Raw genomic sequence first — 25,723 nt, forward strand, 5'->3', positions numbered from 1 at the left:
AGTATAGTAAGTATATATATAGCTACGTAGTATAGAGTAATAGTAAATAAGTAAGCTAAAAGATATTAAGAACACGTTTATAAAGTAGTAGAATAATCTACTAAAGGCATTAATTAAAAAGGTTAGTAAGAGTAAGAGAATTAGTAAGACTAATATAGAAGGTTCTAACTTATACTTTATAGAGAAGCTAAAGGTATAAAATAGTCTAAAGAAGTATTTTCTTCTTACTTAAGTAGCGTCTATAAAGCGCGTAGTATAATATATTAGTTAAGTTTTATATTAGTATAGGTATTTATATAGTAGAGTAGTAGGTAGTTATAGTAATAGTATTTCTATAAGAGTAGCTAAATATTAAGCTATATTTAGTATATTAGTATATATATATAATATAATATAATACGTATAGTATATAGTAATTATATAGTACGTAAAGTAGTGCGTTAAATAAGTATATAGTAGATAGATATAGGTATAGATATATTATAAAGGTACTAGCTAGATAGTACTATCTAAGGTAGTAGGCGCCTAAAGCGCTATATAGCCTTAGTAGGCTTAAAAGCTTAAAAGTTAAGTAGGCGTACGTAGGTAGATTATTCTAACTTAGACTAGAGAGTCTAGATTAAGAGCTCTAGTATAGTAGCTAAAAAGTAAAAAATATTAAAACTTTAGATAGTTTAAAAGGTTAGCATTTTACATAGGTTTACTATAGTAGATAGTTATAATATATTATATTAAGTTACTATATAGTAGCTAAAATTTTAAATAAAGTAAAACAATATATATATATTATAAGATATAATATATTACCTTATATAAGTAAATATATAGCTAATAAAGCTCTATACTAGCTAGCTAGTATAGTAAGCTCTAAGAGCTTATTACGCTAGTTTTATAAAGAGTTTTAGTACTATATATAGAGCTATTTCTAAATTTTATCTTACTACTATAAGCTAGTTAAGAAATTTAGAAATTTAAAATAAAAGTAGAATAATTAATAAACTATTTAAAGATAGCTTTATAAGAAAGTACTATTATTTACTAGATAGATCTTAGTAATAGTTAGAACTAGTCTAAAGACTAGTATAGCTTTATATTTATTTCTTTAATATTTTAACTTATTACTACTAGCTAGAATTATAAAGTAGCTTAAACTATAAAGTAGCTAAACTTTTATTAAAGTTACTTTTAATCTTATAGCTAGTCTAGATAGTATATAAGCTTTAGCTATATTAAAAATAAAAGTTCTAAGTTTTAAAGCTATAGTACAAAGTTCTTTTCTATAGAACTTAATAATATTTTTAGTTATATATTAATTATTTAGAAGTAAATATTTTATCTTTATAAAACTATCTATTAAAGCTATAAGTACTAGATATAATAGTTCTAGCTATAACTACTCTATTACGTTATTACGTAACTAGTCTATTCTAATTAAATTAGTCTAGCGCTAGCTCTAGAATATAAAGGTCTCTATATCTTTATATTCTACTTAATAGCTTATAATCTATTGTATACCTATTTAATTGTAGCTCTTATAGTAGAACTCTAAAATAAAATTTCTTTCTAATATATAGATATCTTACTTCTAGAGTTTCTTAATTAGTAGCTAATACTCTAATAGACAATGTGTTTTGTGGTGTCTACTCGCTAGAAGCAAACAACAGGTGTGAACAAACATACTACAAATCCAACCTGCGGGACTCCGCGCGCGCTGCCCAGGTGCTTTTCCTAACTTCAGCATCGAACATCTATACTAAATCAGTCACGCGCCTAAAGGACACGCACTACTCATGTCGGCATTACGTGTTCAGACCGCTCATCATAGCGTTGAACGCGCTGTCGTCAATAGGCCCCACGCTGCGCTTCCAAGCCTTGATCTTACGCTTCTCCTCAAGAATTGTAGCGTCATCAGGATTATGATAAGCTAGCATGTCGATAGTCGCGGACGCAAATGGAACCAGCTCTGACTCTCCTGAGAGTCTTAAGATTTTCGCATATCGAAACAAGCTCTTCGTCTCCTGCGCCGGGGAGGGTTTCCACGAGTGCGCGATGCCCCAATAGCCTTCATTGGTGCTACTCTTCAAGTGACCGTAGGCGTTACGGACGCCGGGCAAGACGTCGCGATCTCCTTCTTCCAGCCACTTCAGTCCGATGGCTACGATGTTGAGGTTTGTGGTGTAGAAGAGCTCCGCGACTCTCGCCACGAATGAGGGGCCTCCTTGTTTAACTAGGCGTGCCCATGCCTCTGACTTGAAGGCTTCATTGATCTCATCTCTGACTTTTGACCATGGTTTCAGACAGCCATCGTCGCCTCGCTTGAATAGCTGAGTACCCTCATCCTTTTTCGCGGTCCATAAGGCGATGATGCTGTCAACATCTTCAAATTTGCTCCGTGCGAAATCTTGTCTGGCTGACTGAGCAAGGGATTCATCGACGGTACCACCAATAGTGACTCGAGGCATGTCGCGGAAGCTTTTGCGAAAAGGTGCCAGTAGTTCTTCCTGGGTCTTGGTAGAAGAGAAGTAAGCCGTTGGGCTTTTTAGTTGGAACGGCGGACGCTTGACCACCGGTGCAAGTTCAATGTCTAGGGTCACAAGATTCTTGTAGTTCTCCAGTCGGCCATCGCCTCCCTTGATGGCCTCGCATAGTAGTTCGACATCCCGGAAGAGCATGATGACGTTGCAAGGTTGCAAGAGCTCTGAATGTGGGAGCTCCATCCTCACCGGACATTGCTGTTCCCTATGGTGATATGCAAAGCGTAGCCCCGGAAAATTTGTGTTATGGGCTTAATGACCTCTTTTCCGCTTTTCTTCTTCCTCTTAGTGCCGTCGTCCAGGTCGAAAGCCAGCGTGGGAACGCAGTTGCCCTTGAGCATGTTGGCGAGATGTAGACCGCCAGTCGAAGACACGAGCATGAACCGATTGCACTTTATCATGGAATCATAGCTTTCGGCGTAGATCTGTTTGTTGGCGCGTAGGATACTTGGGCTGAAGTCTTTCTTCGAAAGCATCGTCCCCTGCGTGATAGATTCGGGACGCGGGAATGTGCACAGCAGGATGCCATATATTTTGTCGCGAATCTCGCGGGGGAGATCGAGGAAGCGGAAAGAGGTCATGTCTGGTGATTTCGATGAACTTTTCGAGACGATGTGTAGAGGTCGTGTTCGGGCATGAGAACGGGATCGTGCGGGGCTTAAATTCAACGGCGGTGAGTGGATACCCTTCAGTCTAGTACGTTGTGGGTTAGTCTGAATACCACATCTTGACGGGTACTTGCGCGGCAACTTTTGCGCAACCACAATACTCACCCCATCGCATTTAGGCCCTATATCGATACGTTAGACATCTAGTAATACCGATTTCTCAAATGATGTGCAATAGGCACATGTTCAGATCCGTTCACAGCAAGGGTGTCTTTCGCGGCATGACTGATGAGGAACACCGATTTTTGTTGAACTGTATCTATAAGCTTCCCTCCGGTTTCTTGTACACTGGGACCGCTACATCGGGATCGTATGTAGACTGCACGACCTTGCTCCCTGGGGGCAATGCTATTTTGGTGCCATCAGGTAATTTCACTTCCCCGGATCTATCGCTCGCGATCATCCATGCGCTCTTCAAGCCCGTCTCTCTCGCGACATCTTCTTTGATGCGATAGACAATTTCCGGCCGTGGGATGAAGTTGTTCAAGTCTCTGCCATTTGTACTCTCTTCTAGCTCGTCCGGTATAGCTATGACCCAAGTCGGGTTTGCGTAACGGTACTTGATATGATCGAAACCCATGCAGAATATTTTGTCCTGAACAAAGTTCTCCGGTATGGGATAAGGTACACCGACCGTTTCTAGACCATTTTGGATATCGGTATTGGCGATATTGTAGTTTACATGCGTGATGACAACGTCGCGAATATCCATGCGAATCTTGTAGAGAGTGTCCAAGTTCTCGGCTAATCCCTTATCGACGTCGAATTGCTCAGCAAAATGGTCAAGATACCAGACACCGCCGTCGGTGGGCGTTTGAGCGTCGATAACAAGTAAGGGATCTGCATCAAGGAAGGCTCTCCTCAAGTCTGCATGGGAGAGGTTTGACAAGTCGCGTTTGTCTTCGATGAACAGCTGCTCTGCAGGATATGGAGAGCACATGTTGGCGCCAATGCCGAAGAGTTCCTGGACTGCATCGAGTTGGGTAGGTGTAAGATCGGCGGTGAGAATGCCAAGAAAGCGCTCTTTGTCGCGGTACAAGTTTGGGTCGTAGACCATGCTTAGGTACGTAGGTAGCCCTTGAGGTGATCAGGATGCCTCGGAAAGTGCGTATCGCATGGCTTCGATACAAGCAAGTTGTTGGTCGTTATAGCTTCCCAAGGGCTGCTTCTTGGCTTTTAAGATGGCAACGCGCACGCTGATTGCACGCCTAATGACCGTCTGACGTCACACGTCGCGGGACGCGTTCCAGAACGCGTTTTGACATTCGCCACGGCAAAACCGGGACCGCGTGCTGGAGCCTACGAGGCTGAACGCCTCAACTGCCTGGTCACGGTGATTGGAAGCGCAGTGCTGATGTGTTGTTCCCAACTATTGGTCCTATGCAAAGTCAGCGTATGCATACCTAGGTAAGCAGGCGCATCATCGCAGCTGAACTTTGCCCTCGCGCAACACTTCCTTCGGACGTCGCAACTATCGTTTAATTTGATCAGTTGTCTCGCGGTCGCGTTAGCCCGCTCTCTGCCTCCTCACTGTCCGCACGCTGGCGTCTTTGTGTGTCGCAATCGCGATCATCCGACTCGCACGTTCAGCCTTCCACCGTACTACGTGCACCATGTGGCCCATGAGCTTGTTTTTGGCCACTATAATCACCTGTATGCTTCTCTGTCTTTCGCGCTTGACCCTGGAGGGGTTCTCTGTGAGGGCAGCCTTGGTGATGTATATTGGGGGAATCACCTGCATGCTCTTTGATCTTCAGTTGCTGCCAACAGGTACGCTGCCATCAGCTACGTGGTATGAGTATCCATGGTCACCGAGGGATTATGCTAGATTAGCCGATCCGAAGTCATCTATTCGTCTTCTGCGAATGCGCCACGCCACAGGCAGGATAGAGCTCACTTTGGAGGAAGCATCATTCTCGTCGTGGCCGTCGTATACTGCTCTGTCATACACGTGGGATGCTGGACCACACAAGCAATCGATACTCATTAACGGAAAACGCCATGTTGTCAGCGACCATCTATGGGGTGCTCTTCGCAGCATTCGCGATCGGATGTTGTATGGAGACATACTTGTTTGGGTGGATGCAATTTGCATTAACCAAGATGACCCGGACGAAAAGGCTACACAAATCGCTATCATGCCATCGATATACGAACGAGCACAGGCAGTATATCTTTGGCTGGGCGATCATTTCGAACCACGATGGACAGGGCTGGCGAAATCCTGGAAGTGGGATGTGACGAAAACACTTCGTGAAGCCGAGGAAGAATGGCCGGGAACTGCAACATGGATATTTTCCTTGATGAATGCGGAGTATTGGAAACGTTGCTGGATCATCCAAGAGCTCCGCATGGCAAGTGACATATACGTACTGTACCATGTACCTAGCTGGTCCAAGTCCAAGAGTGAGGCTATACCTTGGGACATTTGGATCCATCTGGTCAGGCTCTTCGAAGCGCAAAATGAGGCCTGGGTTCCTACGCATATTACTCGAAGAGTCCTGCGCATTGAGGATATTCGCCATCCCGTAGACACGAACCAGAACACCTTCACTTCGCTTTTGGAAAGCTTCAACGATTGTTTCTGCTCAAACTGGGCCGACAAGGTGTATGCTTTGATTGGGATTGCAGAGGACCACATTACCGATGTTGTTGCAGCGAACTACTCACAGTCTCGATTGGATATGTACTCAGAATTGATACATCTTCGAGCGCCCTCAGTGCCACTAGAGGCAAGGACTTTGACGCAACAGAAACATGCGGTGGACATGGTCTATTTTGCGAGCCTACTACGAGCCAGTATATCGCGAAAAGCATTCTCGATGGCCAAATTCCATGGATGGCGCCTTCCCAGACAGGATCCTGGGAGGTGGGAATACACACGCAGGACCAGCTGTAGTCCGTGGTGTTCGTGGGAGGACGAAGTTGTGGCAAGTATCATTGGCTACGTTCACTCATTGCTCATAAGTCTAAGAGACTCGACTAAGGGCCGTCCTTTAGACTTGGAGTGGTTTTGGCACTGTTCCATGCCAGAAAATAGTCAGGACTGGTCACCAGTGGAGTCGACTACCCGATCCGTGAGCGTTTCGGGCAGAATGACAGGAGTGGTGTATCAAGTAGGCCCGACCTATTTGTCGTTCTCCACGGACCCAGGGACAGCGAAGTCCTGGTTCAGGGAGTCAGGCCGCGACGCTCTGAGAGAAAAGGGAGACGTTGATCGACTTATCATGGGCCTACGATACTTGACGGCGGTACTGAAAGGCCGGGTCGGCTTCAAAGTCCGTAATTTTGTTCCGTTCGACGATACAACAAGGTTTGGCTATCTACATTCGAGATTATTCTTGGCCAAGGACCCGGAAGGCGTTCAGTTCGTTGGTATTGGGCCCAAGACGACGCGATCGGGCGATATTATGGTTCAGTTCTTCAAAACGGATGCGGTACTGCTCGTACGTGAGTCTAGTCGTCTGGGATTAGTAGAGACAGTAGGGCGCGCAGGCGTCGTCAAAGGCGAAGGCACGATAAACAGTCCTTCATGGGATAGTCTCTCTGGAAACGACCTGATCCAGAAGGACGATGATCAAGCGTTTGAGACTTTTCTGACACTGCAGCAACTTACGCGCCTCTCCTTTGATTCGACTGTCTTGGACACCGAACGCGTGGCATGCCATCTTCCAGTTCCAGAGGCCGTTCGGTTTTTGGGATCGTGACCGAATATTGGAATCGGACCCTGGCTATAGCATGCGAAGTGGGGAAGCTGCAAGCCACCATGGTGGGAGCCTGGGGTGCATTGGTGCCACAGGTTCGGCCTACGTTGACGCCGAAAGTCGATACAGTCAATGCAAGGTGACAGATTTGACGTGTGCTCTCTTCAGTGGCCAGGAGTGTGATGATGGGCGGCGAGAGTGAAACTAGGTGGTGATGCTCGGTGTGTTGTGCTGGCCGTCTGGGCGTGGATTGGAGCGCTATGAGACCCTGCTTTTGCACTCCCCACATACATGAGCTAGCCCAGCGCGTGAGGAAGTCGCGACTGAGAAGCGACAGCTACGCGATACCATCCTCTGCTGTTTAGATCCATCCCATTAGGCCGGTACTTGCTGCACACCCCGCTGAGAGCGCGATTGGGAGTGCATTGATCAGCAGAGGCCCCTGAATCCGGCACCGAATGGCGACACCACCCCCGGCTCGCGACAGAGCTCCCTCGGAAAGCGTGCCAGTCGGGAGTCCGCAGCCCAAAAAACTGCCCGCCCCCTCAACGCCCACATCCTCAGTCCGCCGCAAGATGGCTGCCAATGCGCCTTCCCCAGCCTCAAAAGATGGCGTCCCTCCACGCCGGCCGACTGCAGCCAGCGGCACCGCTGCGAGCGCCCGTCGTCCTGCAGCGGCATCAACAAGCACGGCGCGAACTGCTACGAGCGCGTCCAAAGCCCCCACCACGGCAACATCGCGCACCAGCACGGTTGGATCCAGCCTGAACAAGCCGCCTACGCGCCCGGCAGCAGGGACGACGGCGCGCAGGACCATCTCGTCGTCCAGAACCGCATCCGATGCCGAGCCAGACCTGTCGTCCGTCACATCGGGCGACGAGAAGAAGAGGACAGCAGTGCGCCGGACGCCCGTCGCGTCGTCAGCTACTTCGAGGCCATCTCCTGCCAAACCGACTTCGAGACAATCCATTGCGCCTTCCTCTACGACAACGACTGCCGCCAAGCGTCCTGTAACCTCACGCCCACCTGCAGAGGCAGCGACGACCCGCACTGCTCCACGCGCCTCTCTTGCTGCGTCAACACGCCCGACCGCTACTCGACCCACGGCAGGAACACGGACGGCAGGTGCAACAGCAAAGGCGCCGGCTGGGCCTGCGAAGAAGCTGTCCGTCTCTGCCCCTCCACCACCAGCGCCGGAAACAGAGGATACAGCCGAAGAAGCGTGAGTCAGCATGAGCCGCCAGGATGATTCAATTGCTAACTCGATCACAGAGAGAGTCCCGTCGTCGTCACCCCTCGCCGAGCGCCCCTCAAGGACAAAGCTGCCTCCGATGCCGAAACCGAAAAGCGCAAGAGCGCTCTCGAGCCCATCAGGGCTTCCATGGCGAAACTCGGCGAGGAGCCGCCGCGTCCGGATACTGCGCCGACGGGACGTGCCGAGATGGATGTGGAGATGAAAAGGCGGAGCGCTCAGATCATGCAAGACTTCTTCAAGGAGACCAACCTACGCGACAAGCTTCAAGAGCAATGCGACGACCTCACCCGCGAAGTCGATAACCTGCATTCGGAGAAGGATAAGCTGCGCAAACAGCTGGCGGATGCTCAGGCCGCCATTGTTGAGAAGGACAAGGCCATCTCCGGCGGCTCAGATGCCTCGCCTTCACAGCACCGCGCCCACACGATCCTCGTCGAGGACATGGAAAAGAAGTTTGCGAGAGAGACCAAGCAGCTGGAAGAGCAGAGTCAACAGCTGGAGGAAGAGAAGAAGGCTGCGCAGGAGAGAGAGGCAACCGAGGCAGCCAAGGCTAGCGAGCTGCAGCAGGTCTTGGACGATTTGAACGCTGAGCTGGAACAACAGGGCCAGCAATGGGACGAAGAGAAGAAGAAGCTCGTCGAGCAAGCTGCGCAGATCGAAGGGCTCAACAAGGAGATTTCCACGCTTCGGGATGAGCGTGACAGCTTGTCGCAAGAGCTAGACATCGCCAAGAAGACGCTGGAAAACCTCGAAACAAAATTTGCGGAGCTCGAGCAGACCCAATCCGACAATCTCCGATCGCGCGATGCTAAGATCACCGAGCTGACCAAGACTGTCGATGAGTACGTGACAGAGGTTGCCTCTCGGGAGGAGAGGCATACCAATGCCCTCCAAGAAGCACAACGGTCTCTTGAGTCAAAGTCCTCTGAGTCTTCAGCTGTCGTGGAGCAACTTCAATCCGAGATCCAGACGCTGCATCAGAAACACACCGACGAACTGCGCCAAAAGGAAGAGACCATCGCATCTCACATTCAGGCGCAAAAGGAGCTTCAAGACGATATTGCCAAGCTGCAAGAACGGGCTGATCAGGTCTCTGCTGACCTGGACACCGAACGCAACGCCCATGCAGAACAGATGCAGGCCAAGATCGAGGAGCTACAGAAGAGTTCAGAAGCAGAGCTGCAAGCGAGAGAAGACGAGCTTTCTGGCCGTCTCAAATCTATTGATGGTCTCCAGGAACAGATCTTGGCTTTGCAGCAAGGTTCAACTGACGGTGCCAGAGTCGCTGAAGAGCTGCACAAGGAAATCCAAGAACTGAAGGAGGCTCATGAGGCAGCGATCAAAGTCAAGGCCGATGAGAACGAGGAGCTTGCGCGACAACTGGATGCCATGAACGAGCAGCTCACCACTGACGCCGCCGAGCTTGAACAGCTCAAGGAAGAGGCCGCAAGTCTCCGCAGCACCATCGAGACACTCGAGAAAACCTCGCAACAGCAAGAGTCTCAGCACGCTTCCGACATGGCCAAAGTCCAAGCCGAACTAAACGACGCGAACAAGAAGGTGGAAGCCCACAAGGCAGAGCTTGATACGCTGCACGATAGACACAAGCAAGATCTTCGGGTCATTGGCGAGGACTATGAACGCGAGATTGAGTCGCTGCGGGCGGATCTTGAAGGAGACGCAACCAAGCGACTCAACACCCTGCAGGCTGACTACGACTCCCTCGTGGCTGAGAAGAGCAGAACACTGGAACAGCATGAGCAGATTCTTGTTGAGCGATCCAGTGAGCTTGAAGCTGTCAAGAAACAGGCTGAAGAAGCCCATGAGAGTACCGCTCGCGCGACCGAAAATCGTGACGATGCGCTCATGAAGCTCAAGAAGTTCGAAGAAGAGAAGGCGGCTCTCACAGAGGTACACGGCATCTCGCAGTCTCTAGTCGCTGATCTTCAAGCCCGCGTCGATTCCCTCACTCAGGAAGCTGCCACTGTCAAAGACGTCCAGTCTCAACTAGACCGTCTGAAGGAGGAGAAAGCAGCAATAGAGGAGGCGCATGGTATGACCCAGTCGATCATCGCCGATTTGCAAGCCCGTCATGACTCCCTTCTGGAAGACAAGACCGCTGCTGAAGACGCTCATACCCGAGCGATTGAAGCGCTGAAGCAGGACTCTGAAAGTCAGTCCAAGCATCTGCTCGCTGAACTACAAGCGAAGTATGATGCCTTGCTGGATGAGAAGAAGGCTGCAGAGCAGGAACACCATCGTGTGCTGGAGACTCAGAAGCAGGACGCCGATGCCTTTGCTTCTTCGAAAGAACTAATCGAAGAACTTCAATCCAAATACGACAGTCTGCTGCGCGAGAAGACTGCATCCGACGACGGATACGAACATGCGATCAAGGCACTGAAGCAGGAATCCGAGAACACATCAAGACAGCTCATGGACGAGCTTCAGGCCAAATACGACGCACTGCTCGAAGAAAAGAACGCAACCGAAGCAACATATACTCAAACAATTGAGGCTTTGAAATCGGAGTCGGAAAGCACCACCAAGTCGATCCTAGGCGAGCTTCAATCCAAGTACGACGTACTGTTGGAAGAGAAGTCTGCGGCTGATGATGAGCACAACCAAGCTATCATGCACCTAAAGGAGCAGGTCGAGGGCGCGTCTAAAGAGCTCCTGAGCGAGCTCCAAGCCAAGTACGACCAAGCTCAGGACAACGTAAAGAGCATGTCCGAAGCTTCAAGCGCTTTGCAAATGAAGCACGATGCTGCCATGGAAGAGATCAACAATATCGAGGCTAACCACAAGGCTGAGATCGATGCTCTCCAGAGCCAGCGTGACGACCTTTCCAAGCGACTTTCACAACTCGAAAAGAGCCACGCAGACGTGCTCACCGGGCAGCTGGTGACCGAGGAAGCACACGCAAAGGCACTCGAAGCACAACAGGCCGAGATTGAGCAAAAGTATGCAAGTCTACTTGAGATCATGCAAAGCGATGCCGATCGACTGGAACAGGAGAAGTCTACGGCGCTATCGGGCAAACAATCCGCTCTCAACGAGCTTGCTGCTCTTAAGAAGGAGCTGAACGCTGAGATTGATGAACTCAAGGCCGGACTGTCAACGAAAGATCAGGTCCAATCGACTGGAACTGACGAGATGACTCTGAAGTACGAAACCCTCCTCGCCGAGAAAACCGCTGCGGAAAAGGATCATCAGGATGCCATGACACTACTAAGGGACTCGCTCACGCAGGACCATGAGCAGACCCTATCGAAGTTGCAATCTGAGTACAACGCTTTGCAAGAAAAGATTGCCAAGACAGATCAAGAGCAGAGTGACGCAATTGAGCTACTGAAAGACGAGTTCCAAGCAGGTCATTCGAGCGACATGCAGGCCTTGAAACAACAGCTTGAGACTATGCAGAAACGGCACTCTGATCTCACCGAGCAGAAGGCGTCTATGGACCAGGCACATGAGGAAGCTATCAGCGAATTGATGGTTGGCATGGAGGCTAGCACCTCCGATGCTTTGCAGCAACTGCAGGAAAAGTACGCTGCTCTTGCCGCGGAGCTGGAAGCAGAGCGTTCCCGGCATGCAAGCGAACTTGAAACTGTAAGGCAAGAGACAGCCACACAGGCGACCTCAGACAAGGAAATACCACAGCAAGCCCCAGTCACCGACATCCCGGATGCCTCCGCATCGAACGGAACTGATTACGAAGAAAAGCTTCGTGAGGTGGAGCGACAACGTGATGAAGCCATGAGAGCCGCTCAGGACGCGGAAGACCGCATCGAAACCATGAAAGGCGAGGTTGTTCGCAAGCACCTAGCAAGGGTTGAGCCCTTGGAGAAGGAAAACGCCTTCCTCACCGACAAAATCGACCGCCTTGAAGCCATCATCGCCGCCGGTGATCGCATTGCTCGTGCAGCCGCAACTATAGGTGAGCAGCGTAACATCAACACTCTCGCAGAAGAGGATGAGGACGACGACCAAGCCATAGCGTCGGGCATCCAGGCTCCCAAGACAAACGGCGCCAGTGACCACAAAGATGTGGTAGGAACTGTAAGTAACCCCCTACCTGTATGTGGATATTTTGGTTTGCTCGTCGCACATGAGGTACAGATCGCTAATCCGCCGCTAGCAGTTGGCAGCTATGCAAGAGACCCTAAACCAGCTCGCTGAGCTCAACAATGAGGCCATCTCTGAGAGCACGAAGACCGCCCACAAGCTCACCGTTGAGCAAGACTAGAGGTCGTTTCTTCTTGGGAGGATTGCATGTTGAACATGCTTGCCGTGACGTACGAGTGCGAATGATGCATGTGCTTCTATTTCTTCTTCCAACATACTGTTGTAATTCTTCCTCTCCCGCTTTTCACAGCATGAGTTTGCCTTTTAGATCATGGCACTATACCCACTCAATGTACTATTGTCAGTTATGAAGCCTTTGTTTGCAAAATGCCCTGCGATGCGCACATGATGTCTCATCTTCACCCAACGTTACACTTCCCGTTGCTACTCACTCTTTTCAATAATGCAAGGACTGGCGTGAGCACCTTCAGATATCTTGCACACTAGTCGGCAAGATTAGCTTTCAATCACGGAGCTCTATGAGCTGGCTTTGCGATCAGACGACGAAACACGTATCACGTGTAGAACAAGCACTGAACTTCATCGTGATGATTTGATTGAACTATACAAAAGGCGCAGCCAACAGAATGTAATATTTATATACAAGAAAACTTTTCCTCTTCACGTCTCACTCGGAGCGTTCGTTCCATCTTCCCAGATTCGACGACTAATAAGAGTCAATGAAGGTAGCCCTTCCAAGCTTCTGAGCATGGACATGCTCCCTAACAACAACAGGGCTAACAGGCTTGTGGCCGTTCATCGCACGCCTGGTGGGGGCGTCGTGACGGAGGGACACAGGCTCAGAGCGGCCGCGCTTGGAAGCCGAATCCTGGAGGCACTGGGAGTAGTAGTCGTTCTGCTTCACGCACTTCCAGCCGGAGGCGCAAGTGGTGGGGCCGGTGAAACCGACGCCGCCGCAGCGTTCGTAGGCTCCGGCTGTGCTGGGCTGAGCGGGCTCGGCGGGCTCGGCGGGGGCGGGTGTGGTGGTGGGAGCAGACTCAACAGGCGCGGAGGGAGTGGCAGACTCAGCGGGCGAAGACGGGCTGGGAGAGGCAGATGCAATGGGGGCCTCAGACTCAGCAGGTGGTGCTGACTCCTCGGGTGCGGCGGTAGGGGTAGCAGACGATGCCGCGCTGGTGGGCGCTGCAGATGAAGCAGCGGGGGCTGAGGCAGTAGCAACTGGTGCGCCAGAGCTGGCCTCTTCAGGGGTAGCAGGAGTGGTACCGCTGGCGGGGCTACCACCAAGGGCCAGGATGCGCTCGGCAGCGGCCTCGGCGGCAACCATGACGATAGCCTGGGTGTTACCAGTGGGAAGATCGGGGTGGATAGACGCATCGACGACGAAAAGGTTGTCGGTACCATAGACCTTAGTGTCAGTGTCAACAACAACACCAGCATCTCCCTTGGTTCCCATCTTGGCTGTGCCGACGTAGTGGCTACCAGTCTTGAAGGACTTGATGAGGTCTGCACCAGTGACGTTGGTGACACCGGCGGGCGCTTGAACAGTCAGAGTGGAGTTGCCGCCCTTTGTCATGGCGATCAAACGGTCCATCATCATGGTAATGGCCTCAGTATCGACATCGGAAGTCATGTGGGGGTCGGTGATGAACGAGGTGGCGCCATCAGCAGTGATACCGAGGCTACCAACAGACTGGAGACCGTGGGTGATGTAGACCTTCATCTGGATGGTGTTGTCGGAAGGCGAGTTGCAAGTACCCTGGAAGAAAATCTCGCTGCCATCGGTGGTGTTGACGGATGACCACCAGTTGAGACGCTGACCAGACTGAGCGAGCTCGCCGGAGCCCTTGGCAAACAGATCGATGGTGGTCTGGTTGGGAGTGATGAGCGCATCCTTATCGGTCGCAGCAAGCGGTGTGCTGGTGTTGAACTTGACAGTGAAGATGGGGTGGTCCTTGATCTCAGCACCAACCGGGAGGTCGATCCAGTCAGCCTCGTCGGGGAGAGTGACCTTGCTGCTGCCGCTGGCAACTGTCTTGAGCTGGTCGGCGGGACCGATTCCGGAATTGAAGAGAATGCGGGGAGTAGACATGGATCCGGCTGCGAGGATGACGCTACCTCCTTTCTTGACGTTGTAGATGACGCGCTTGCCATCCGCCGTCTCTACCTCGATACCAGAGACCGCCGATCCCTCACGGACAGCGCGGACGACGTTGGTGTTCATCATCAGCTCGAAATTGTCGAGCTTCTGGGCGAGGGGAAGGTAGGTCCTGACGACACCGGAACGGAGACCGTCGGCGATGTTCCATGTGGGGTGGCCGTAGACATCGACCTTTGCGTTGGGGTCCTTGACGAAGTCGGTCTCGGTCCAACCCTGGCCCTCGAAGAACTTAGAGAGGACGTCGTAGGCGGCATCGTCGTAGCGGACACCATCTTCGGATCCGTAGGTTTGACCGGGGTTACGCTCGTACAGACGGTCAGCCGCCTTGGCGACATCGGTCCACTTCCAGCCAGCGGGCCACTTGTCGTTGAAGTCGCGCTCCTGGGGCTTGACGTACATCATGGCGTTGATGGCAGTGCTGCCGCCGAGCAGGCAGCCAGCCATATCCGCAGTGTCAGCGCAGTAAGCAGGGCTACCGACATCGCTGAGGTAGTATCCGTATCCAGGCACATCGTACATGGAGACAGTGTCGTTCCACGGCATGACCTCAGTCTTGCCAGTGAACGCGTACGATGGGCCACCACGCTCGATCAAGAGGACAGACGCGCCGCTCTCGGCAAACCTCTCAGCTGCGATGATACCGGCGGCGCCACCTCCAGCAACGATGTAGTCGTAGGTAGAGTTTGCGATGGTGGCTGTGGTGTTTCCACCGGCTGGGGCAGTCGAGTTACCACCAGCTCCTGGAGTAGTAGAGTTACCAGCGCCGGGGGTGCTAGGAGTGCCAGCTACCGCGAGGGCAGCCCACTTCTCGAAATCGGGGCTAGTAGCGTTGCTCATGGGTAGTCCGAAAGCTCCGAAACCAGCGTCGTGGTAGTTGAGAACCGCGCCAGCAGTCGAGGAGTCTGCGAGCGGCTTGTCAGAGTAAGCCCAACCCTGAACATTGACGCTTGGGTCCTCATAGATGACAAGGCCAGTAGCTGGGTCGTCGCTTATGCAGTTTGAGCACAAGAATGTGTATGAGAAGGCGGTGTCGTTGACAAAAGTACCGTCTGGGATAGGAGACATGGTGAAGTCACCGGTCTTGACAGCTGGGTTGGTGTAGCCAGTTGCCTCCCGGAAGGATGCAAGGACCTTGTCCTCGTGAGGCCAAGCAACAACTAGCAGGTTACCGGTCATAGATTGTCCCAGACTGAAACCAGCCCAACCTCCATCGTTGGTGATGGGTGCTTGAAGCTGAATGATGACATCCGTAGTAGGCTTCTCAGGTAGAGCATAACCCAGCGTGTAGCCGGAAGAGTGATGGTAACCCTGGAAGGTGATGCCCGTCTTTTCATCTGTGAACTTTCCAGATGTTTGCGCCGATGCGCCAAGAGCCAGAATGGCGGTGGAAAGAAGGAATGAGCGTGCCATTGTGACGCTGTGAGTGATGACTGAAGTGGAGGAAAGAATGGTGTGGCACTGCCGCAAAAAAAGAGTGTGAAGCCGTCAAGGCTGTAAAGAATGACTGGAAAGCAACGTTCGTAGAACGAGCAAGTAAAGCGAAAGAATGGACAAAAGCGAAAGAGCGTGTACCGAATAAGTCGCCGCAAGATGCATCCTTATATGAAGACAATACCCATTGTGGACCATGTTTCCCTCAATCTGCCACTTCCAAGGATGAAATCCTTCTCCGACCTAGCGCCCGTCAAACAAGCTCATGATGCAGCCTCACCACGTTGTCAACCTGGAATCTGGACCTCCGATGCCCAGGAACATGGTTCATAGGTGGCGCTACAGGTGTCAGAACGGTCAACTGGCGTTTGCACCACTGTGCTAAGTAGATTGGGTGGAGCTTGGACGGAAATATGCCGACGCACTGTTCGGTAACACGGTCGCGTTCATTCGTCAATGAGGATGTTTCATGTTTCCATGGCATGAACCTGACGTTGAGGTGGATGCTAGAGCCGTTTCGAAACGCCGCCAAGGCAGGAACCGCTATCCTTTGCAAATTGCGCGTGGGCCTCCAAGCAAAACACCATCTGCCATGGATTGCGCTCGCAGTTCGTGGGCTTGAGTGTTGAGTCGGGTGTGCCTCATCGGCTGTTGCACCCGGTGGCTGCAGGAGTCAGGCTGCTTTGATCACTGTGTGACCCGAAGCCGAATGCGAAAAGCCATGGATCGTGTCAATTTTCGGCGTCGGTCGTTCTGCAACAATCAAAATCCGGCAGAACGGCATTTTCGAAGAATTGCATCGATGCAACATTGGGATTTTGAGAAGGTGACGCGCAAAGCCGACGGACTTTCGCGCGTGCATGCCTCGACATTGTTGCGGCGACGCGACCTGCGATCTTTCTGGGGATAAGTACGACGTTGTATCCGGATGACGATAGTATGGTGACTGCTCGATACTGAGCCGTGAGCGACGAGATGAAGTTGTGAGGTTGGATGCGCCCAAGTAGCTACCGTGCTAGCGGAATGCCGATTGCCGACCACAGAGGCACGGCGCAGCAGTTGAGGACGTGGACCTGTCAAGCATAGACTAGTGCATCGACAAGTTCGAGAGGTTGTTGAACTGTCTCCAAACTAGGTCGGTGGGTGTGTTCGCTGAGTAAGGAACGAGTCGAACGTGCTGATGCTGCGGAGGTGTACAGGTGGGGTAGTCGAACCTCGGCCCAGGGTGTCGCCTCCCGGTAGCTAACCACCATATACAACATCTAGACATGCCAACAGTCGGATCGATCTACCAGTACAACTTGATTACTTCTGCAAGGATTCCATCGCTTTCATCACATCACAATGGCTAAAAATGAAGTTCCAGCATATGTCCTTGGTGTTGGGCTCACCAAGTTCATCAAGCCTCGACAAACCCGCGCATATCCGGAAATGGGCTACGAGGCGGGAGTGAAAGCAATGCTGGACGCACAAATCAACTACGATGAGGTTGAGACTGGTGTTGCGTGTTACTGTTACGGCGACACCACGAGTGGCCAAAGGATCTTCTACCAGTTTGGCATGACGGGGTATGGAAGTCGATAGCATTGTCCTGAAGTCCTAAGGCACTGACAGCCATTAGTATCCCTATCTACAACACAAACAATGCATGCGCCACCGGCTCAACTGGACTGCATCTGGCGCGAACACTCATCAAGAACGGAGCAGTTGATTGCGCGATGGTCATTGGATTTGAACAGATGCAACCAGGATCCATCAAATCTGCATGGAGTGACCGACCCTCTCCTATGGGGCTCTCGATGCGTATGATGGCCGATACCCGCGGTATTAGTAACTCTCCGCCCAATGCTCAGTACTTTGCCAATGCTGGTCTTGAGTACATGGAGAAGTATGGCGCTGAGGCGCGTGACTTCGCCGAAATTGCTAGGATCAGCCACGAGCACAGCCAAAAGAACCCCTACGCGCAGTTCAGGGATGTTTACACACTCGAGCAGATCGAGAAGGCTCCTATGATCCACTTCCCCTTGACCAAACTCCAATGCAGCCCGACAAGCGATGGCGCAGGTGCGGCGGTGATTGTGAGCCAGAAATTCTTGGACGCTAGGCCACACCTGAAGAGCCAAGCTATTCTCATCGCGGGCCAGTCGTTGATGACAGATTCACCGCAGCTCTACTCCAAATCATCGATGGATCTCGTTGGTTACGACATGACCAAGCGTGCGGCGCAAGCCGCTTTGAAGGAGGCTGGCGTCAACGCAAAAGACATCAGAGTGGCAGAGTTGCACGACTGCTTCTCAGCCAATGAACTCATTCTACTGGAAGGCTTGGGCTTCAGCGAGCCCGGAAAAGCACACATGATGGTGCGCAATGGCGACATCACATACGGCGGCAAGGGTCCCATCGTCAACCCGTCAGGCGGTCTCATCAGCAAAGGGCATCCTCTTGGCGCTACTGGACTAGCTCAATGTGCGGAATTGACATGGCAGCTTCGTGGCTGGGCCAACAACCGACTTGCTGAAGGGGCCGACGCTGCGCTGCAGCACAACCTCGGCTTGGGTGGAGCTGTTGTCATCAACGTCTACAAACGTGCCGATGGCCAGAAGAATGCGAAGATGAGTGATGAGGAAGTCAAGAAAGCAAGTCAATTCTCCTACAACCCGGCTGTGGAGGCGCGCTACGTGACCAAGGAGGATGGAGAAAAGGTCAGGAGCAAGACTGTGGCGAGCGAGTACGCTTTGGGCGATACGCTGGAGAAGATTCAAAGTCGGTTGTAGGCTCTCTATAGTAGCAATTGGATAGTGTCATGCCAATCGAGCTCGCTTACCATTTCGTGTTGCTGCTAAAACTCTTCGAATTGAAATCTTGTCCTCATTTATTCCTTACTCGAAGGCTTCAGCAGCATAACAATGCTTCTTCTTAATTACCATGCAAAAGACATCACCTCCTCTTCTTGGCAGTACGGCTCGATTGTTTAGTTAACTGCGTCTCTTCAGTTATATATCTAGTCGTTTTAAGAAGAATTTTGTAGGTATCGTACTATAACTATGCTAAGCAAAGATTCCGTCGCCCTAGGAATAATCTTCAAGCCTGTCAAGCATCAAGATATGTCGACCAAGACTTTGCTAGACCAGAACTCTGTAGGCAATGTCTGTCAAAAGTGGTATAATCAGGAGATTCAGGAAAAGATAGCAATAGTGCAACTTTTCGCCACAATCCTAACATTAATGAACCCGTGGTACATCGCGATTGTCAAACAAAAGCTACACTAGGGCCGCTAATGCTCGCCTCTTCATGGGACAAAGCCTTGCTGTCTATAAGACACCGTCGCCTCGCAGAAACAACATCTACACCTTCCTAATCCAGCCCCGCGCAGTGGTTGGCCAGCGAGCTCCACCAGGCAGTCGCTGCGTCTCCTCTCTCACCGTCGGTCCTGAGCGACGTCTATCCCTCTATCACCACCACCCAGCTACAGATCTACCCCACAGAAATCGATGTCACATGGGCGCTAGTGGGTTGCAATCGACCGTGCGTCTTTGTTATTAAGTGAGTGTATATAACCAAGCTTTGTCAGTGACAAACCACCTATCCTCCGCAGCAACGGCCAGTTCGAGGCGACTATTCAGGCTTCCGTCTCACTACATTTGCGGCTTATCATCAAAAACTTCGAGTATATACCTCTTCCATCAACTCCTGATCCCTCCGCTTCATGACTCGCCCGGTTGTCAATATGGATCACTCGTACTCTCCAGAATCGCTTGAGCGAATGTCGAGTCCGGAATGGAGCCTCGACGACGACTCGCCACCACCTGCGCCCAAAGTCGTTGAGACGCGCGTGAAGTCAGAGTCTGTTCTTCCCTCACATCCGGTAAGTGACCCGTCACTGCGCCAGGGGTTACGACGAAACTATCGCGACGACCTCCAGGCTTCCATATTAGCAGCTTGTTTGTATAAGAAGGTTGTCGCGAATGCTCCTGCGATAGCTTTCATGTTTACAGCGCTGACCAACCCGACAGTCAAGCGTAGACGCTGAAAACGGCTCAACAGCCCAGGAAAGCATCTTCGTCTCAGACGACGACGTCAAAGAGGTGACGCCCGTGAAGCGCCAGCCCACCAAAGTCCAGACAATACCCGACTCGTCAGAAGACGATGAACCCATCGCCTCCACCCGTCAGCGCCACAACCTACGCTCGTCAGCGCGCAAGCCGACCAAGCCGTCGCCGAAGAAGCCCGCTAAGGAGACCGCCGAGAAACCCAGTCCACTACCCACTAGACCGCGACCCATCTTGAAAAACGACCTGAAAGCCAAAAAAGCCGTGATCAAAAGCATCGAAGGCTTCTGGGGCAAGAACTGGGTCAAAAACTACATCCCCAAATGCCACCGTCCACTGGTAAGTACCCACCCACTACCCTACTACTTCCCACCCACCAACATCACGCAGTTCAAAAACGGCACAAAACGAAACTACAACCGCGCCCACGAAAACGACCCCATGAAATGGCTTCCCTTGGTCCTCAAATCCATCCTCATGGTCGCCAAGCTCACGAAGAACCGAAAGTGGCTTGCGGCCACCATGAACGAAGTCGTCCGCTACCGGGTCAAGAACACCGGGAACCGGAAGCCACAGCTTTGCAGCACGGACTTTGATGTCATGGAGGATATGTTGGTCAAAGACTGGGAGGTGGAGTATGCGTTTGGGGTCTGGTATAAGCATTTGCTTGTTAAGGCTAAGGAGATCCAGACTGAAGAGGATGTGGATAGGATCATGAAAGTTAGTGAGGAGGAGGATGATGGGGAGGAGGGCAGTGATGGAGGTCAGGACAGTTCTGGGGGGTCTGATTCGGAGTCGGATGACGATGTGAAGCAGAAGTTCGGCGGAGGTGCTTCAGATGGTCACCGGGTGATGGGTGGTTACCACCAGTCTCCTTCGTCGACACCTCGCGGTAAGAAGCACAAGACACCCAAGAAAGAAGCCGTCAAGGAAGAGTCGCCGACGCCACCTCATCCTCCGCCGCCCGGTATTTACGGTAGCTACTACGGGCAGCCGCCCGTTGACTATTGGGGTCGTCCGATGATGATGCCTCCGCCGGGTAGTGGGTCCGGTGGCTATGGTGGTTATCCAGGCTTCCCCGGCTACGGCTATCCACCGTTCGGCCAACCCCCATTTCCCAGTCAGGGCCGCCAGGCTTCCCGTCAACCATCAGTCATGTACGCCCCTCACCAACCACCACCCATGGCCCATCCGCCAGGTACCCCAAATCCTGCGCGGGCAGGTCGCAACACCCCGACGGTCAAGCGAGAGTCGCCCGGCCTTGACGGCGAGCAAGTCGACAACTTCGGCAATCCAGGGGTTTTTGGTCACGAAGGAGCCACGGGCGAAGACGAGGAGAGCGTCAAGGCCGCGGTGGCCGTCGCTGAGGCGGAGCTCAAACTTGCACACGTTCGTGCCAAGCAGGCGAGCCTGGCGAGTATGTCGAAGAAGTAGAGTTCGGCGAAGGTACTTTTGGCAACGGTTTTGACTTCCCTTGGGTGAAGAAGTGGGGCTGCATGGTCAGTGAAAACCAGTTACATTCCCTGCTTCAACTTACGACGGGGCTGTGAAGCACTCGAAATGTCACGAAGAGTGTTTGATGTATAGCGAGAGAATTTGAGGTAATCGGCACTAGGCCTTGAAATAATATTGGAATAACGAGGATCTATCTCATGGATCTATGTCATATCAACGTGTCGCCTAGTAAACTTCAAGTACGTAACGGCCATCATCCTTCAGCTTGTCAATCTCCTTGCGTCCATCAATCTTCTTAGCGCCAACATTCTTAACCTTGTGCTCGACTTCGACAGCCTCCTGAAGCACCTCGGTGACATCAGGTACAGGCCATGTCGGTCCACAGAGGTAGAAGCTACCCTCCTTCTCCAGGTACGCCCTGCGGATGTCCTTGAGAGATTCCCTCATACGATCCTGAATGTAGATCTTCTGAGGCTGGTCACGAGAGAAGGCGCGGCCAAGGAGAGTGATGATACCGGCGTCTTGGTACGCCTCCCATTCCTCGCCGTAGAGGTACTCCTCACGCTGGTGACGAGAGCCCATGTAGAGTAGGACTTCACCAATCTCGTGACCCTGCTGCTTCTGGTAGGCGCGCTCCTGGACAAAGGCACGGAAAGGCGCGAGACCAGTTCCGAGACCGGCCATGATGATGGGTGCGGTAGTCTTGGTAGGAAGCTTCATGACAGATGGTTTGACGGACACGGTGACAGGCGCGCCGACCTTGAGGCTATTGAGGTAGCGAGTTGCCTGACCGAAGCGGTCGCGGCCCTTGGGGTCGACCCAGTTGACAGTGACGATGAGCAGAGAGACGGAGTTGGGTGTTACGTGCTGTGCAGAGGCGATGGAGTATTCGCGGCGCTTCATAGGGTTGACAATGCGAACGATGTCGTGGAAGCTTGGGTGGGCAGACGGGAACTCAAGGAGGATGTCGGCGTAGGTGACAGTATCAACCTCAGCACGGCGCTTGAACTCGGTAGCACCCTCAGCACTCAGAAGCTGAAGAAGTTCGCGCTTCTCACGCTCGTCATCAGCGAACTCAGCAAGTGACTCGTAGAAGCGCTTTGGTGGACGACCGAAGATGTCGACGTTTTGCATGAGGGACTGGTAGACGGTGCGGTTGACCAGAACGTTGGGGTCATCTCGAGACGGGACCTCAACGACCTCGTTGGGGTTAAGACCGTACCACTTGATGAACTCTTCAACTTGTGCCTCGTCGTTCTCTGCGTGGATACCGAGAGCCTCACCAATGGCGTAGGTAACACCAGAGTTACCGAGATCGAACTCAATGTGGAATATGTTACGGTCGTAGTTTTGCGGTGTGAGGCGGCGACGCTCCTTGACATGGACGATACTAGTCTTGAAGCCAAGATCAGGACGAACTTGGTTGGCAGTGCCGAAGGCCTCCTTGAAGGCAAAGCCCTTGGCTGCGACTTGCCAGTCCTTGAGCAGTGTCGGTGGCTCAGACTCAATGCGGTCGAAAGGAGCGAAGCTGTTGACGTTGATGTCTGAGGGGAGGCGCATGGGCTCGACATCCTCTTCAACAGTGCCCCAAGCAGCAGGGACTTCGACTTCGCGAAGAGCGCTTTCGAGCTGCTGGGTGAGCTTGTCGAAGACTTCTGAGCTACCGTTGATAGCAGCAAGCTTGCTCAGGCCAGAGGAGAGCAAGTCCTCACGAGCAATCTTCAAGAAGGCGAGCTGGGTGAGGTAAGACTCTAGAGATTCATCTTCAGCGACAGCCTCAGATGAAGCAGGGTCAAGGACGAAGAGCTGAACATCCTTGTCCACAAGGGCCTTGCGGAAAGCAGACGAGAGCTTCTTCTCAATGTCCTCGTTCTTTACACCGGGCAGCTTGACGATGATGGAGCTGTCAGGCTTGACGCTGTTCAGGACGTCAAACTCCTTCAGGATAGCAATGTCGCCAACGAAAGCGACATCGGCTTGCTCAACAGCGTAAGGCGCTTCGATGGTGTAGTCAGCATTGCGAATGTCAGTGCGAGTGACACCGCCCTGAACGAGGTTGTCGTGGCCGCTGCGAACGAAGACGTTCTTTGAAGAGTCACTCGAGAGAAGCTTGCCAACTACAACTGGGGCATTGGCGGCAGATGATTCGTCGAGGTTCCAGAAGCTGTACTGCTTGACGTCGGCAGTGTTCAAGATGTCGACGTATGAGCGAACCTCGGCACCCTCCTTCTCGGCGTGGATCTGGCGGAAAGCATCGAGGAAGTTGCTGGGTGTCCAGACCTGCTCGCGCGAGTACTTGACATCGGTGACCTCGACGTCCCTGTCGTAGGCGAATTGGATTGACGCCAAGACGTCCGAGTAGAGCCTGGAGTACTCCGCGGGGTCGAGCACGGCAGCCTCGTCCTTGACCTGACCAAGAACAGCAATGCGACGAGTGCTCTTGGGGAGTACCTCAAGGAAAGCCTCCTCAACGAACGGTCGGTAGACACGGACGTTGACGACACCGACCTTGTCGCCATCCTTGGACAAAGCGTTGGCGACCTGAGCGGTCAAGGAAGCCTCTACGGTACCAAAGACAACAAGTACGCTCTCCGGCTCCTCATGACCGTAGTAATCGAAGAGCTTGTAGTCCTCGCCAAGCTCATCGTTGAAGGCTTGGAGCAGGCGCAGAACGCGACCAGCGGTGTCGGAGTGCTTCTTGTCAACTTCCGAGACGGCCTTGAGCACCGCCTCGTAGCTGTTGTGTAGCCTAGTCTGGTCGAGAGTATCGACCAGTCTCGCTGTTTCCCTTCCAACACTAATGCCATCGTATGTGTGGATTGTGGGGAGGACGCTCGAGAGGAGGGTCGCGAAGAGGGACATGTGCTGAGCCTCAAAGACAGACGGGCTGCAGACGAGCCCAAGGCCTAGGTCTTCGGCGAGTGTGAGGGAGGAGACATAGTCGGTGACGAGGCCAGCGCTAGAGTTGGCGGAGTAGTCGACTGCGGCGATGTGGGCGGTCAAAGGGTTTGCGACCGAGTAGAGGGCGGAGAGCTGGTCGAGCGAGGCGCGTAGGTAGTTCAGCGTAGAAGAGGAGGCGACGATGGACTGGGGGATATGGCGCTTCTTCAAGTCATAGTCCTTGGAGAACATGTAACCCAGGGCGATGGCACCAGCACCGGTCCTCGTCTCAAGGGATGAGACACCAGTCTGGTAGCCGAAAGCATTCTTCTCGCCCTGTTCTTGCCAGTACTTGACTGCGACATCCAAGTCGAACGACTCAGCCGAGTATGCGAAAATCTTATCTGAGAGGGCGTATGCGACCTGCTGTACGAGAGTTTGGGCCGTGAGGTAGGTGGGGCCACCGATAGATTGGTAGGAGAGGTCCTGACCAAACGGTAGACTGGACGACTTCTTGGAGAAGTCCTTGGGTGCATTCTGCTCAGCACCAGGGCCGGCAGACTCAGTCTGTTGGAAATGCATCTTGATAACAAGTATGCGCCTCAGCAAATCAGCCTCTCAAACAAGGCAGTGAGAGTCTCTCTTTGGGGTATGCGAGAGAATGAGAGGTGCCACAACTCTCCGGAGGCTTCACCGTGGGAGTATATGCGTGTCGTGGGTTTGCCGCCTCGTAGCAGCCAAAAAGTGCCGTCGTCCAGTAGCGACATCGGCAGAAGACCGACCGAGCAAGACGCAATCCTTCACAGACACCATGATTGGCCCTGTCCAGATGCTCTAGCACGTCTTTCGGGCGATAGATTGCAAATGCGCGGAATGTCGCCTTGACGCGACGAGAATTTGGCCTTAGCGCGAATTGCGTGCTCGACACGCCAAGAGTCTGCGCACGTGACGGCGGGGAAATCACGGCTCTCGGAGATCTGATCAGCAACGCCGTCTCGTCTCGTCTCGTCTCGTCATCCGCTGTCCTTCGCGCGAGGCATTGTCGCCCAACACCTGGCAAATTCCCGTTGCGACGCTGGACTTTTACTCCAACGATAACCGGCAGGTTTTTTCATTACTGCATGCTCTGCGCGCCTAGGTGACACTACACAAGGCTGAGCATGAACGACTAGACGCATGAACCGGGCGCGTGCATATGGATCCAATGCCATACTGTATGCGCGCAGCGGTGCAACTCATTGCAGGATTGATTTGACCGTATGTGGGTTGTGTATACCTATTGTACGCCCTTGGCGTCGTACAAATAACATTCGACAACTACAGGCCACAGCACTGCGCCTCCATCATGGCCACTTCATATCCCGCTGCTTTGCTTCTATAGAGTTTACTGGGATGAGGCGAGATCCTTCGACTAATCTCTTCACGTTCACAATCTCATAATGGAAGCCATCGGCCTAGTGGCCAGCATAATCACCCTCATCAGCGCAGCCAGCCATGTCG

The 25,723-nt window shown here is 52.2% G+C and overlaps 8 protein-coding genes across 8 annotated transcripts; 3 read left to right on the forward strand and 5 right to left on the reverse strand.

The window, feature by feature from the left end:
- Nucleotides 1-1,799: 1,799 nt before the first annotated feature.
- J4E86_005876 (uncharacterized protein) lies at nucleotides 1,800-2,672 on the reverse strand (the record flags this gene model as incomplete). The annotated part of the gene is made up of 1 exon (XM_051446407.1): nucleotides 1,800-2,672. One exon carries the CDS (start codon nucleotides 2,670-2,672, stop codon nucleotides 1,800-1,802), a length of 873 nt encoding a protein of 290 aa, XP_051301982.1.
- Nucleotides 2,673-2,719: 47 nt separating this feature from the next.
- Nucleotides 2,720-3,115, reverse strand: J4E86_005877 (uncharacterized protein; the record flags this gene model as incomplete). The annotated part of the gene is made up of 1 exon (XM_051446408.1): nucleotides 2,720-3,115. The coding sequence occupies one exon, from the start codon at nucleotides 3,113-3,115 to the stop codon at nucleotides 2,720-2,722; it is 396 nt and encodes a 131-aa protein (XP_051301983.1).
- A 346-nt stretch (nucleotides 3,116-3,461) lies between these two features.
- J4E86_005878 (uncharacterized protein) lies at nucleotides 3,462-4,259 on the reverse strand (the record flags this gene model as incomplete). Its single annotated transcript, XM_051446409.1, has 1 exon — nucleotides 3,462-4,259. The coding sequence occupies one exon, from the start codon at nucleotides 4,257-4,259 to the stop codon at nucleotides 3,462-3,464; it is 798 nt and encodes a 265-aa protein (XP_051301984.1).
- A 3,222-nt stretch (nucleotides 4,260-7,481) lies between these two features.
- J4E86_005879 (uncharacterized protein) lies at nucleotides 7,482-12,410 on the forward strand (the record flags this gene model as incomplete). Its single annotated transcript, XM_051446410.1, has 3 exons — nucleotides 7,482-8,128; nucleotides 8,179-12,223; nucleotides 12,303-12,410. 3 exons carry the CDS (start codon nucleotides 7,482-7,484, stop codon nucleotides 12,408-12,410), a joined length of 4,800 nt encoding a protein of 1,599 aa, XP_051301985.1.
- Nucleotides 12,411-12,956: 546 nt separating this feature from the next.
- On the reverse strand, nucleotides 12,957-15,818 carry J4E86_005880 (uncharacterized protein; the record flags this gene model as incomplete). The annotated part of the gene is made up of 1 exon (XM_051446411.1): nucleotides 12,957-15,818. One exon carries the CDS (start codon nucleotides 15,816-15,818, stop codon nucleotides 12,957-12,959), a length of 2,862 nt encoding a protein of 953 aa, XP_051301986.1.
- A 1,365-nt stretch (nucleotides 15,819-17,183) lies between these two features.
- J4E86_005881 (uncharacterized protein) lies at nucleotides 17,184-18,613 on the forward strand (the record flags this gene model as incomplete). The annotated part of the gene is made up of 2 exons (XM_051446412.1): nucleotides 17,184-17,407; nucleotides 17,461-18,613. 2 exons carry the CDS (start codon nucleotides 17,184-17,186, stop codon nucleotides 18,611-18,613), a joined length of 1,377 nt encoding a protein of 458 aa, XP_051301987.1.
- Nucleotides 18,614-19,545: 932 nt separating this feature from the next.
- J4E86_005882 (uncharacterized protein) lies at nucleotides 19,546-21,322 on the forward strand (the record flags this gene model as incomplete). Its single annotated transcript, XM_051446413.1, has 3 exons — nucleotides 19,546-19,704; nucleotides 19,853-20,227; nucleotides 20,279-21,322. 3 exons carry the CDS (start codon nucleotides 19,546-19,548, stop codon nucleotides 21,320-21,322), a joined length of 1,578 nt encoding a protein of 525 aa, XP_051301988.1.
- Nucleotides 21,323-21,568: 246 nt separating this feature from the next.
- On the reverse strand, nucleotides 21,569-24,805 carry J4E86_005883 (uncharacterized protein; the record flags this gene model as incomplete). Its single annotated transcript, XM_051446414.1, has 1 exon — nucleotides 21,569-24,805. One exon carries the CDS (start codon nucleotides 24,803-24,805, stop codon nucleotides 21,569-21,571), a length of 3,237 nt encoding a protein of 1,078 aa, XP_051301989.1.
- Nucleotides 24,806-25,723: the final 918 nt, after the last annotated feature.

Source organism: Alternaria arbusti (assembly GCF_024043155.1).
Source record: "Alternaria arbusti strain BMP 1465 chromosome Unknown scaffold_7, whole genome shotgun sequence".
Lineage (NCBI taxonomy): Eukaryota > Fungi > Ascomycota > Dothideomycetes > Pleosporales > Pleosporaceae > Alternaria > Alternaria arbusti.